This window comes from Monomorium pharaonis, chromosome 4 (assembly GCF_013373865.1).
Source record: "Monomorium pharaonis isolate MP-MQ-018 chromosome 4, ASM1337386v2, whole genome shotgun sequence".
NCBI lineage: Eukaryota > Metazoa > Arthropoda > Insecta > Hymenoptera > Formicidae > Monomorium > Monomorium pharaonis.
Genome location: NC_050470.1, coordinates 5,925,856 through 5,940,848, shown reverse-complemented (window position 1 = coordinate 5,940,848; position 14,993 = coordinate 5,925,856). Strand labels below are relative to the sequence as shown.

Below are 14,993 nucleotides of genomic sequence, written 5' to 3'. Positions count from 1 at the left end.
AATCAGACCCCATAAGAACACTCCCGGTTACGAATGCAACATTGTGTCAAAATTTCAAAGCTATCGGTGAAAAACTTACGGAGATCTTAGATGAGGAACAAACATTTTACATTTTTATTTATATAGATAATTTCTTCAAAGTCTAACGAATTTATTAGATTGTCAGCGTACACCGTTTGTCAGATACAATCGGACGTGAGTGCTTTCTCCTCACTTCTTTGTTCCGTTCTCGACATCTGTAATCCAAGTCACACCACTAAGTTCGTCCTGGATTTGCTGAAGAGATTTGCCTTTCGTTTCAGGCAAAAAGAACACCGTGAAAAGAATACTGAGAAAGCAGAATCCTCCAAACGTCCAAAATATTGTGTACTTGCCAAACGCTTCGTCAATATTACTAGAAAATTTGACTATGAGAAAGCATAACGACCAGAGGAGGGAATTTGATATAGCGGAAGCCTTAGCCTTAACGTTCGAGGCGAATATTTCGCTTATTATCGCCCATGTAACTGGCCCACAACCTATGCAGTACGTAGCGATGAAGATGGTGAGCGCGACCACCGGCAACCAGGCTATCTGGTCTACTATGTCGTCTGCATGCTGTACGTCCTTCAGGTAGAAGTACAAACCCAAGGCACACTGCAAATAAATGTCTAATCATACGACAAGCACGTAATAAATGTTTATTGAATTAAATTACATCTCAAAGTTAGAACCAACTATTTCATTTTATTTTCACTTTTTACTAACTTTAGCATTTTTTTGTAACGAGTAAGTTAATTCGCGATTAAATTTAAAAATTAGGAAAACTCACCAAGCTGATTGTTTCGCCGATGCCAGAGAAAATTAGGAGAATTCTTCTACCTGACCAATCGATAATTACGGGTGTCACAGCTGACGCTAACACGCGCACAGTTGCGATAATAATCGGTGCCTGTTTACTGGGAACACTACCTCCGGCAGCTTCAAAAATGCTGTGAGTATACATTAAAATCATGTCGATACCAGTCAACTGTTGAAAGGTAAGTAATGTACACGTGTAGATCAACGCCTTAAAGTTCGCTTTCACTTTGAACAGGACTGAGATACTAACTTGATTCTTGTAATTCTCATCAAGTATGACCTGAAAAATCGGAAAAGATACTTGTTAAGCAACGTTTATATTTAAGTTATAAATTATCAAAAATTTTCTCAGAATATTATGAAACAAAGGTATGTAATAATAAGTATAAATTATCACTAAAACCTAAAGTTCACAATAAATATTTTCTTCATTGCTAACTTGTAAATTTTCAGTTCTTTAATATTTTTTAAGTTAATTATTTTTGCAATTGCATGTATTTTGTGGCTGTTTTAACATTGAAGCAAAGCCTTCTTCTGTCTAACATGTAGCTATATGACTGAAATACAATTTATGCTAGATTCTTCATTGTAAAAAGAAATGTTTTTCGAAAGCATATTAGTTCTTTGTGACTTTGTGACTAATGTTCCTTATTATCATTTAGAATCAATCAAATGATCTTTATTGCGATCGTGTTTGTTTAACGCACTTTAATGGACAATACATTTGAACACAAGGACATGCGCAGAAATTTTTAAAGGGGGTATATATAAAGTATTCATTCTTGCTTTCCCTGCGAATACCCTTGCCATCGTAGATCGCGTAAGTTATCATTTTCCAGAAAAGGACAAGTACCCTTAGTTGCCTTTCCTATGGACATTTATGTTCAAATATTCACTTAGCAGTGATCAAGCATGTGGTCGTGGCAACGCACTTAGTATTAATGATTTTCTTGTCTCACAAGCAATTTGCCAAAAAATTAACAAAGAAATATACAAATTAGCAGGAATCGTCTGCTTTATTGTCGCCAGTAATTAAATTCAAAGGAGAACAAATATGTAGTCGACTGCCTGGCTAAATCCTTTTATTAAGTTAAAAGATTACAGATGTAATCTTTAACTTAATAAAAGAATTTAGCCAATTAATCGACTACATATTTGATTTTCTTTGAAAAAATATACGTTTGCAAATGAAATTAGCAATTTAGAAAATTAATAATTAATAAAAAATAAATTGATATGTTTAATTGTTTATCTTAAGAATCTTAAAATTCTGCAATTTTTCAGAGCGTGTGATTTTATGAGAAAAAAATTATTGGCCTACTTGTATTTCATCGGCTTCCTTCTGAACAATCGCTTTGGATTTGCCTCGGAGCTTTGTTAGAGAAGCGACTGCATCATCTCTGCGACCGTTTCTGAGAAGGAAGTATGGAGACTCGGGCATTAGCATGAAGCAAACGAAAAAAATCACTGGCAGGATGCCACAGACAATGCAAAAAATTGTGTAGCTGACAAACGGTCCAATAGCAAAGGCATATAGCCCTCCAAGTGCGTTAAAGGTCTCCATTAAAGAGCCTAATGTTCCTCTGATAGAAGTCTGAAAAGATGTAACGATAATTATATGTACGTTTGTTATTATACAATAAACAACTAAATAGTTTTAAAATATTACTTAACAAAACAAAGATAATAAAATTGCTATTTATTCCAATCATACATATTGACAGATAAGATAATTCTTTAAAAAATTTGGAAAAAAGATTGCTATAAGTAAAATCTGAAAACTGAGAAGAATAAATAAATAAACAAATAGTATAACAATTATATACGCATTAAATTTATATATAAAAAGATTGACAATATTGTACACTATTTTATTTTTTGAATTATATTTCTTAAAATAAAAACTAAAAGTTACATTTTAAAAATATAAAAACTAAAATGTTTCTCTTATTAAATAGTATATATTGGGTTTTATAATATTGTTTCGTTTAATAATAGTAATTAACGTTTTTTATAATAAAACTGAAATATACTATCTAACACATTGGACTTTAACCTCTCCAGGATCGGAAGCTTATTATTAAGTGCTAGATCAATGTCATCTTTTTCGTAGTTCAACTCACTAACAAGAACAAAAATGTTCTAGCTCAAAGAAAGTGATCCAAAAAAGGCCAGTCCTTTAAAGGTCATAAGTAATATAATAGAATTGACCGAATTAATAGAATTTAGATTTTTTTCCAAAGTAGAAGGATTAACTATAAAGTTAGAAATAAATTACCAATATTTGTCAATTGCTGATTAAACTTTTAATTAATAATGGATTATTAATCTTTTAATTTTAAATTGTGAAATATTTATATTTCTAAAATTTTAAATTTAAAAAGTTATGATTGTATAAACTGGGTTTTGCCTTTTTAGTCTCCGCAGCTCATATTTTTTTATTAGTATTAATATATAACATAATATCAATATAATAACGTTTAGTTTTTAAGAAATAAAGAAATTTGCTTTTAAGCGACTTATGTCAGAGTGTTGGACTTTGATCTATTTAGCAATTAATCATTTTTTTAACAAAAAATAAAACACAAAAGAGTTAAAAACTTTGTATAAATAAATATACTTGTTTTACACGTAAAATAAATCTACCTCAGCAATTTCGCCACAATACATGGGAAAGGTCACGAATGGGATAGATTTAGTCAATCCAAGTATAAACCGCGCGACATAAAGTTGTTCAACGTGATTTGCAGTGGCAAGAAGTATCCATCCAATTGAAAACGGCACTATACACAACAGCAACGCTCTTTTACGGCCCCATCTGTAGAAATTCGATGGAAAGTCAGTTTCGTATTTAATTTGATTTCCAAAATATTTACATCTGCTAGTGTTTTATATCTTCGCAAAAATTTCCAGATATTGCAAGCTGTCGTTACTTATCTTCATTTTGACAGTCCAATAGATCGAAAGATATAAAGTCTATTATAATTTTAACTTTAACGTTAAAATGACAAATAACGTTAGTTTGTTTACGTGGTTAATTTTTTTTTACTTCTAAACTGATTTTAAGAAACAGGTCAGATAGTTAAATCTTTGTACTTCGATACTTGTAATTAAGCGACTAATTTTGTCTGCGCACCTGTCTGCGAGGTATCCTGCTATGAAGCTGCCAGGAATAGAACCAAAGGATTCCAGAGATGCTATCCATGAACTCTGATCGCTGCTAATTGGTGACCCCAATGGTCCATCACCTTTCATTAAGTTAGGAAGAACCGGACTCGTCCATACCGTCATAGCACCAACCGCGAATAAAGATAAACTGCCTGTACGAAATTTCAGAAGTGTACAAATGGATAATACTATAATGCATGTTAAAATTTATATTTAAAATAATAAATCTTAAACGTAATAACAGATTGTAAATGCTGGAATCTAAAAATTGAATACACATGTTCAGAACAAAATTTGTCACAAATAAGAGTAAAATAAAAATATTGTATTATTATAATCAGGGACCCGGTTCCATTCGGTTCTTGTTTTTTTCTCTTTTTTTTGGTGCAATAACTTTATGGGAGCAATTCAAGTCAGGTTTTATTTCCTCTACATTCTAAAATTGTTTAAATTATTATTAAATATTATTAAATAATATTAATAACTATTATCATTTATTAAAAAATAAGAAATTAAAATAAAGAACTAGAACCAAAAAAATCGTAATTTAAACGGTTTTTAGTTTTCTTTATTTGTCAAAAAATTAGAACCCGTTACACTAAAATCCTTTTTAATCTTTTTAAAATCCTGTTACCTGTTACACTGAACCCGTACAGTTTTCAAATATTTTATTAAACCGTAACTAAAACCGAACCATAATTTGATTTCGGTCCGGGTCCCTGATTATAACAATGCGCTATGGAATCTCAATTACGTAATTTTTCAATAAACTTTACAGTTCGTACAGATCGTCGATCGCACGCTTGGAATTTACAATAATGCGTCGTAAGAGCTGCACGCGGACATGACGTAGACGAGAATACAATCTTGTTAATATTGTCATAATAATACAGTTATAATTTAAAATAATGCGGACATTGCGCGCGTGTTTAAAAAATGTTTTAAAACAATAACGTCATAAAGGAAAATATAAAACATTTTACACATTTTATAAAGATTTCTTATAATAAAAATATAATACAGGGCAATATTAAATTGGCCAGTAATTAATACTTATTTTAAATACGCTATTGTTAGTACTTTTAATACTAAAAATGAGTAATAAATAATTACTGATCAATTTAATACTGTCTAGTATTACATTTTATAAGGATTGGACGCGTATGACACGGAGAGATATCAATCATTGTGACGTAGTCAAAATCAAATATTATTTAGCACGAATTTTCTACGTCACAATTATTGCGCGAACATATAAATCCAGATAGATATGTGTGCGATCTAATCGTTTTGCAATATATATTATGTGAATACAAGTTAAAGAGAAACAGACAATTTAGCACGTGATGTCTGATTACGATAAATTATTGATAATCAATTTTTTTGTAATTATTTACTGATTAAATTATCTAGTTGCTGAATGATGTGGCATTTCTTCTATCGACTTTAATTGATAAGAGAAATATCAAATTAGTAAACTGTATGTAAGCATGATTTGTGTGTGTGTGTGTGTGTGTGTATAAGTCTAATAGTAATTTTGTTGAATTATTAGGTTGACATCATTTCAAGATTGTCATAAAATTCAAGCACTGCTCGTGTATCCTACATAATTATTTTAATAATCCAACAAAATTGTTTTCTGATTTGTACTGTTTGATTAAATTATTAGATACATCGGAGAAATCTTTTTTCTTCAGAGTAATTTTAATATTTCGATTAAGATTTAATGTAAAAAAATTAAAGAAGAAATGAGAATTAAAATGTAGAGAAATGAAATTGTACCAGGTAATAAAATCAAAAGCTATTCTAAGCCGCAACTTAAAAATTGTAAATAAACAATATATGGATTTTATAATTAATAACTTACCCTGTACAGGAATGAAAATAAAAATATCAAAGAATTGAAATTGCTTTTTTAAAACTTGCAGTACTTAACGAGAGCGAAGGTAATCACAAAATAATGGATATAATATAATTAACAGTTTTATATAAACGATATTAATTTGATATATTTGTAAAAAATTTGAATCATCAACTTAACCCATTTTATTTTTTTAATAATTTAAAAAATGTTTTAATTTTAATAATATTAAAGCTAAATTGTTTTGAAAAAGTGCATATTTAAAAAATGGATTTTAAGACCCAAACTTATAAGAAAAAAAAATCGATAATGGATTAATTTGGATTGCTCTCTTTCTCTTCTAGGATTTAATTCTTTATTGATGGGGACTTACATGTCACAGCGGCCAGGAACTGCACGTGCTTGGAACCTGTTTCCGCCATGTTTTCGAAGCAGCGATGGCTGACTGTGCTCAACCCGAGTGACGTCCGGGTATATTCTAGTCTCCAGATCGTTTAGCCAGAAATGTATCACACAACTTCGAAGAGAAATTTATTGGTGCACATTATAACATAGTCTTTATAAAAATGCTTCTCTATTTTTTCGTTGACACAAGTGGACGTCATTTTCTTTCTTCCCCGTTTGAGTTTCTGTAATCAGTTACTACGTCTTTTCCCTATTCTTTTCTCTTATCATTTATCTCGCAAAACGCGATAGTGATTGCCGATCTGGGCATGCGACGATGCCACGGAAATATCTTTTTGTTCTGCGTTCGGTTTCGCGACGTTTTTCATATTAATTTACGATGTATGATTCGTATTTCTGATGTCAACCTCATCAATTAAAAAAAAAATGTACCAGACTAAAAATAGTATCACTTAATTAAAATATTTTAAAAACAGTAATATGTACAATATTACTTATAAATAATATAACTTAAAAAATTTATCTAAATTAATACAGTTCAGGTTCTATTCTTTATAATTTTGTTTGTTTAATTATTATATATATTCATATTTATATCGTTTGCAAATTATATAAAAATTATGTTTTATAAATGATTAAATATATAAAATTTTATTATCGTTAATATTTATTAAAAATAATTATGTTGTAGCTTCTTTCTATTGCGTCATATAAATTCCGTAATTTTAATGATTTCAATGATTATTGACATAAAATTTTATATTTGACAATGATATTTTCGGCGTTGTTGTTAATTATCATATTCTCTATATAGACGGTACAAAATGACTAATCTCTTATCCGTGAACGAGAAATACGTTGCAACATTAATCATTTTTCATACTTTACGCTACGTTTCCTACATTCGGCATACATAATATTAGAAACTTGCGATGAAGTACAAGTAGAAAAATCATATTAGTGTTTCATTGTATTTCCTTCACCGACCAAACAGGAACTTGCTTGCCAAAAGGAACGTTTATTCGCACGTTATAAGTTACTCTACGCTCGAGAAACAAAGTTTATGGACAATAATATGTATCAAAATATCATTAACGAGTGTATTTGTGCATAAAATGGCTTCTACTATACACATATATTATAAGTGTGCTATGTACCATATTAAATTTTATATAAGACGTTTGGAAGACAATAAAGTATTTTTGGTTGCGTATAAAAAATAAAAAAGTTATTTTAAATATCAAAGTAGAAATAGTCCACTTCCTTTTAACTTCTTTTTTAATTGTTTGTTCGGAGGTTCGTTTATTGTATAATTTTATATCCGTTTCTCTCTTTAATTAAAACTTTCTTTGATCCAACATTAATAAACTGATGGTCTACAAGATTAAAGAAGCTTTTTTCTTATATTAAATACATATCTAAATTTTTCAGTAAAACAATAGATACATATATTACGTTTATTTCTGATATTCTACTTGATTGTCCTTTGTAAAATATTAAGTCTTCTGATATATCATAAAGATAGAAAATTTGCATGTTATTTCTTTTTATAAATATATAATTTCTTCAAAGTCTAACGAATTTATCATATGGTCAGCGTACACCGTTTGTCAGATACAATCGGACGTGAGTGCTTTCTGCTCACTTTTTTGTTCCGTTCTCGACATCTGTTATCCAAGTCACATCACTAAGTTCGTTCTGGATTTGCTGAAGAGATTTGCCTTTTGTTTCGGGCAGAAAGAACACCGTGAAAAGTATACTAAGAAAACAGAATCCTCCAAATGTCCAAAATATTATGTACTTGCCAAACGCTTCGTCAATGTTGGTAGAAAACTTGGTGATAATGAAGGCCAGGAACCAAAGGAGGGAAGTTGATATAGCGGAAGCTTTAGCCTTAATGTTCGAGGCGAACATTTCGCTCATCATTGCCCATGGAACTGCCCCCCACCCTATGCAGTACGTAGCGATGAAGGTGGTGAGCGCGACTACCGGCAACCAGGAAATCTGCTCTACTGTGTCATCTGCATGCTGTACGTCCTTCAGGTAGAAGTATAAACCCAGGGCACACTGCAAATAAATGTCTAATCATACAAACAATGTAATAAAAGTTTATTAAATTAAATTAGATCTCAAAATTAGAATAAATTTTATTTTATTTTCATTTTTTACTAACTTTATTATATTTTTTGTAACAAATAAGTTGATTATGTTGCGATTAAATTTAAAAATTAAAACAACTCACCAAACTAATTGTCCCGCCGATGCCGGAGAAAATTAAGAGAATTCTTCTACCTGACCAATCGATAATTACGGGTGTCACAGCTGACGCTAACACGCGCACAGTTGCGATAATAATCGGCGCTTGTTTACTAGGAATACTACCGCCGGCAGCTTCGAAAATACTTTGATTATAAATTAGAATCATACTGACACCGGTCAACTGCTGGAAGGTAACTAAGGTACATGTGTAGATCAACGCCTTAAAGTTCGCTTTCACTTTGAAGAGGACTGAGATGCTAACTTTATTCTTGTAATTTTTGTCAAGTACAACCTAAAAAATCGGAAACAATACTTATTAAGCAACATTTATATTTAAGTAGTAATGAAAATATACGTTTGCGAATAAAATTAACAATTTTTATTAAAACATTTTATGATAGTCCATTTTTCTATCAAATTTGTTGCAAGAAAAATTCTTTTTTCTTTATAGAAAACTCGGTTTGGATTATCTCGACACTTGGTTAATTTCTTCAAAGAGTTAATAAGAAGTCAATTGATATTCGATTCGATTGTTGATCTTAAGAATCTTAAAATTGTGGAATTTTTTTAGAGCGTGTGATTTTTATGAGAAAAATTGTTGCCTTGTTACTTGTATTTCATCGGCCTCCTTCTGGGCAATAGCTTTGGATTTGCCTCGGAGCTTCGCTAGAGAAGCAACTGCCTCATCTCTGCGACCCTTGCGGAGAAGAAAATATGGAGACTCGGGCATTATCATGAAGCAAACAAAGAAAATCACTGGCAGAATGCCACAGACAATAGAAAAGATTGTGTAGCTGACAAACGGTCCAATAGCAAAGGCATATAGTCCACCAAGTGTGTTAAAAAATTGAACAAAAGAGCCTAACGTTCCTCTGATAGAAGTCTGAAACGATGCAACGATAGTTTATGAAAGTTATATGTAAATTTGTTATTATATAATAAACAATTTAATAATTCTAAAATGTTACTTAACAAAACAAAGATACTAATGAAATTGTAATTTTATTTATTTCGATCATACATTTTGAAAAAGAGAAATCTTTGGAAAATTTTGTAAAAAGGATGTTATAAATAACATACCTTAAGACTGAAAAAAATAAATAAATAAACAAATAGTATACAAATTATACGCATTAAATTAAAGTATTAATAAATTGCCAATATTATAGTACACCATTTTGTTTTTCAATTATTTCTTAAAATAAAAGCTAAAAATAAAATTTTGAAAGTATTAAATTTAGAATATGTTTTCTATCAAATGGTACATATTATTGGGTTTTATAATTGTTTTGTTTAGTAATAATTAATAACATAGTTATTAAAACACGAAGAAGTTAAAAAACTCTGTATAAATAATTTTACTTTTTTTTACACATAAAATAAATCTACCTCAGCAATTTCACCACAATACATGGGAAAGATCGCGAATGGGATAGACTTAGCCAATCCAAATATAAATCGTGCAACATATAGTTGCTCAACGTGATTTGCAGTGGCAAGAAGTATCCATCCAATTGAAAATGGCACTATACAAAATAGCAACGCTCTTTTACGGCCCCATCTATAGAAATTCGAGGAAAAAAGTCAGTTTCGTACTTATCGGTTATCAAATATTTAAATCTGATCGTGTTTTATTTCTTTGTGAAGATTTTAAGATACTCCTATAAAAATGTAATAAACAATATTAAATTGACCAGTAATCATTACTTATTTTAAGTATTAACGTTAGCTTGTTTACATGATTTTTTTTTTTTCTAATTGTCAACTGATCTTATAAATAGGGTACATATAGTTAAATCTCTGTATGCCAAAACTTGTATATCTGTAATTAAACAATTAATTTATACACTACCTGTCTCCGAGATAACCTGCTATGAAGCTACTAGGAATAGAAGCGAGGGATACCAGAGACGCTATCCAAGAACTCTGATCGCTGCTAATTGGTGATTCTAAAGGTCCATCACCTTTCATTAACTTAGGAAGAACCGGACTTGTCCATGCAACCATAGCACCAGACGCGAATATAGATAAACAGCCTGTACGAAATTTTTAGAAGTGTACAAATAAAAAATACCACGATATATATTAAAATTTGTATTTAAAATAATAAATTTTAAACGTAATAACAGATTGTAAATGCTGAAGTCTGGAAAATGAATACACATGTACAGAACGGAATTTGTCACAAATATGAGTAAAATGGGAAAGTGAATTTTGTAACAATGCGCTACGAAATCTCAGTTACGTAATTTTTCAATGAATGCTACAGTTGTACCGTCGATCGCACCCTTCCAACTTACAATAACTCCTAAGAGCTGCACGCGGACATGATGTAGACGAGAATACAATCTCTGCAGTATTGTCATAATAGTAAAGCTATAATCTAAAATAATACGGACAATGCGCACGTGTCTAAAATGTTTTAAAACAATAACGTCATAAATGAAAATATAAAACATCTTACACATTTTATAGAGATTTCTTATAAAAATAAAATACTGGGCAATATTAAATTGGCCAGTAATTAATACTTATTTTAAATACGCTATTGTTAGTACTTTTAATACCAAAAATGAGTAATAATTACTGATCAATTTAATATTGTCTAGTATTACATTTTATAAGGATTGGACGCGTGTCACACAAAGAGATAACAATTATTGTGACGTAGTAAATTCGTGCTAAATATTCGCAAACATATGGATCCAGATAGATATGTGTGCGATGTAATCGTTTGGCAATATATATTATGCAAATACAAGTTAAAGAGAAACAAACAATTTAGCACGTGATGTCTGATCACGATAAATTATTGATAATCAATTCTTTTGTAATTATTTACTGATTAAATCATCTAGTTGCTGAATGATGTGGCATTTCTTCTATCGACTTTAATTGATAAGAGGAATATCAAATCAGTCAACTGTATGTAAGCATGATTTGTGTGTGTGTATAAGTCTAAAAGTAATTTTATTGAACTACTATGTTGACATTGTTTCAAGATTGTCATAAAGTTCCAGCATTGCTCGAGTATCCTACAGACCTACATAATTATTTTAATAATCCAACAAAATTGTTTTCTGGTTCGTACTGTTTGATTAAATTTTTAGATACATCGGCGAAATCTTTTTTCTTCAGAGTAATTGTAATATTTCGATTAAGATTTAATGTAAGAAAAATGAAGAAAAAATGAGAATTAAAATGTAGAGGAATAAAATTGTAACAGGTAATAAAATCGAAAGCTATTCTAAGCCACAACTTAAAAATTGTAAATAAACAATATATGGATTTTATAATTAATAACTTACCCTGTACAGAAATGGAAATAAAAATATCAAAGAATTAAAATTGCCTTTTCAAAACTTGCAGTACTTAACGAGAGCGAAGGTAATCGCAAAATGATGGATATAATATAATTAACAGTTTTATATAAACGATTAATTTGATATATTTGTAAAAAAAATTGAATCATCAACTTAATCCATCTCATTTTTTTAATAATTTTAAAAATAGTTTTAATTTTAATTATATTAAAGCTAAATTGTTTTGAAAAAGTGCATATTTCAAAAATGGATTTTAAGATCCAAATTCATAAGAAAAAAAATTCGATAATGGATTAATTTGGATTTCTCTCTTTCTCTTTTAGAATTTAATTCTTTATTGATAGGGACTTACCTGTCGCAGCGGCCAAAAACTGCATGCGATTGGAACCCGTTTCCGTCATGTCTTTGAAGCAGCGATGGCTGACTGTGCTCAACCCGAGTGACGTCCGAGTATATTTAAGTCTCCAGATTTTTTAGCCAGAAATGTATCACAACTCCGAAGAGAAATTTATTGATGCACACTATGACATAGTCTTTATAGAAATGCCTCTCTATCTTCTCGTTGATACAAGTGGAAGTCTTTTTCTTTCTTTCCCGTTCGAGTTTCTGTAATCAGTTACTACGTCTTTTCCCTATTCTTTTCTCTTATCATTTATCTCGCAAAACGCGATAGTGATTGTCGATTTTGGCATGCAACGATGCAACAGAAATATCTCTTTGTTCTGCGTTCGGTTTCGCATCGTTCTTCATATTAATTTACAACGCACGCGGACGTGATGTAGACAAGAATACAATCTCGCTGCAGTATTGTCATGATAATAAAGCTATAATTTAAAATAATTCGGACACTGCGCACATGTTTAAAAAATGTTTTCAAACAATAACGTCATAAATGAAAATATGAAACATCTTACACATTTTATAAGAATTTCTTTTAAAAATATAATATGGACAATATTAAATTGGTCAGTAATTAATACTTATTTTAAATATGCTATTGTTAGTACTTTTAATACTAAAAATGAGTAATAATTACTAATCAATTTAATACTGTCCAGTATTACATTTTTATAAGGATTGAACACATTTGACACGAGGAGATAACGATTATCGTGACGTAATAAATTCGTGCAAATATTTACGAATATATAAATCTAGATAGATATGTGTGCGAAGTTATCGCTTTGTAATATATAACACGCGAGTATGCCACAATGTTAAGAGAAATAGACAGTTATCACGTAATGTCTGATTTTTTATTACGAAAAATGATTGATAACCATTCTTTTGTAATTACGTCGTTCACTGATTAAATCATCTATTTGCTGAATAATTTGACATTTCTTTTATTAATTTTAATTGATAAGAGAAATATCAAATCTTTCGGCAACTGTAAGCATGATTTGTGTGTGCGTGCGCGCGCGTGTGTGTGCGTGTGTGTGTGTGTGTAAGTCTAAAAAAAATCTTTTGAACTATCATGTTGACATTGTTTCAAGATTGTCACAGGCCGATATTCATAGTCGAATCTTATTTCAAGATCGTCATACAGTTTTGTGATTGGTTGATGACATCTTAAGATACTACGCTTAAGATCGATTTTAAATATAAGATCTGACTATCGGTTATAAAGTTCTAACACTGTTCAAGTGTCCGACATTATTATATTAATAATCCAACGCAATTATTTTCTGATTTGTACTGTTTAATTAAATTTTTAGATACATCGGAGAAATCTTTTTTCAGTGTAATTTTAATATTTAGATTAAGATTTAATGCGAAAACTAAAAATAGAAATATAGAAGAATAAGATTGTAACACGTAATAAAATCAAAAGCTATTCTAAGCCGCAATTCAAGAATTGTAAATAAACAATATATGAATTTTTAAATTAATAACTTTCCCTGTACAGGAATAAAAATAAAAATATTTAAGAATTAAAATTGCTCTTTCAAAACTTGTAATACCTAACGAGTGGGAAAATAATAGCAAAATAATAAAGATAATATGTGACAATTTTATATAAACAATTATATTGATATATTTGCGAAAAAAAAAATAAATCATTAACTTATCCCATTTTATTAATTTAAAATGTTCTTTTAATTTTTTTATTATTCAAGATAAATTGTTTTGAAAAAATACAATTTTGAGAAGTGGATGCTGAGACCCAAACTCTTACGAAAAAAATTTTGATAATGGATTAATTTAATTTCTCTTTTTCTTCTCTAGGATTTAATTCTTTATTGATGGGGACTTACATGTCGCTGCGGTCAGGAACTGCACGTGCTTGGAACTTGTTTCCGTCATGTCTTCGAAGCAATGATGGCTGACGCAATCCAGATAACGTCCGGATATGTCAAGTCTACGAATTCTCTAACCAGAGATGTATCACACAATGCCGAAGAGAAATTTATTGATGCAGGATATAAACATAGTCTTTATAAGAATACCCCTCTATTTCCTCGTTGACACAAGTGGGAATCATTTTCTCTGTCTCGTTCGACTTTCTCTGATCAGTTATTACGTGTTTCTTCCATTCCTTTCTCTTATCATTTATCTCGTAAAACGCGATCTTGATCTCGCGGATCGAAATGTAACGGCTGATGTGGTGATGTCAGAAAAATACTTTTTCGTTCTGCGTTCGATTTCGCGACGTTCTCCATATTGATTTATACGTAATGTATTTCGTATATGTAATGATTCGTATTTCTGGTGTCAATCTCATCAATCTCATATTTTAAAATATGTCTTGTCAACCGGTATGTGTTAAAAACAATTTCTTGCTTTATTATTTTCTTTTTTTTTTATTAATCTCTAAAAAATAATTGTTAATAAAGTTAATGATTTAGAAAAATCAAAAGAAAAAAAATTTTTTATCATATCTTGTTTATCATAAAATTGCAATAAGTAATAAATAAGTTGTTTAAGGAAAATATTAAGATAATAAAACTTTAAAATAATAAATTACAAATTAAATGATCCTTTTTAGATCTAATTTGTATATAGATTTTTAAAAATGTATTTTTTTTTTATTGATACAATAGTCAAATATTTCTTATTTTAAAATATGAATAGTTTATAATATAATAAGTTATAATAATAATTAATAATTATATATAATAATATTTTAAAAAATA

General features: G+C 29.7%; 1 protein-coding gene, 1 long non-coding RNA gene and 1 pseudogene across 3 annotated transcripts; 1 reads left to right on the top strand and 2 right to left on the bottom strand.

The window, feature by feature from the left end:
* Positions 1 to 91: 91 nt before the first annotated feature.
* Positions 92 to 6,424, bottom strand: LOC105832003 (facilitated trehalose transporter Tret1). 2 transcript variants are annotated; one of them, XM_036285686.1, is made up of 7 exons: positions 6,243 to 6,424; positions 3,977 to 4,160; positions 3,487 to 3,658; positions 2,162 to 2,434; positions 1,091 to 1,120; positions 812 to 1,009; positions 92 to 636 (listed from the first exon to the last, which is right to left on the bottom strand). In XM_036285686.1, the coding sequence occupies exons 1-7, from the start codon at positions 6,289 to 6,291 to the stop codon at positions 211 to 213; spliced, it is 1,332 nt and encodes a 443-aa protein (XP_036141579.1). In that variant the 5' UTR covers positions 6,292 to 6,424; the 3' UTR covers positions 92 to 210. The 2 variants fall into 2 exon arrangements, with proteins under 2 accessions (XP_036141579.1, XP_036141578.1); XM_036285685.1 differs by having other exon boundaries at positions 812 to 1,120.
* On the top strand, positions 5,759 to 6,259 carry LOC105832005. The gene is made up of 3 exons (XR_001138692.3): positions 5,759 to 5,793; positions 5,885 to 5,954; positions 6,214 to 6,259. It is a non-coding gene; the product is annotated as an uncharacterized LOC105832005 (long non-coding RNA).
* A 1,139-nt stretch (positions 6,425 to 7,563) lies between the features above and the next one.
* Positions 7,564 to 14,661, bottom strand: LOC105829703 (annotated as a pseudogene).
* Positions 14,662 to 14,993: the final 332 nt, after the last annotated feature.

What these genes read in the sequence shown, in the direction of transcription:
- LOC105832003 (XM_036285685.1), bottom strand. Translation starts at nt 6,291, where the DNA reads ATGGCGGAAACAGGTTCCAAGCACGTGCAGTTCCTGGCCGCTGTGACA. An exon ending in GCAGGATACCTCGCAGACAG is followed by an intron (nt 3,659 to 3,976) that starts GTGCGCAGACAA and finishes GAATTTCTACAG; the next exon opens with ATGGGGCCGTAAAAGAGCGT. An exon ending in AGGAAGCCGATGAAATACAA is followed by an intron (nt 1,121 to 2,161) that starts GTAGGCCAATAA and finishes CCGATTTTTCAG; the next exon opens with GTCATACTTGATGAGAATTA.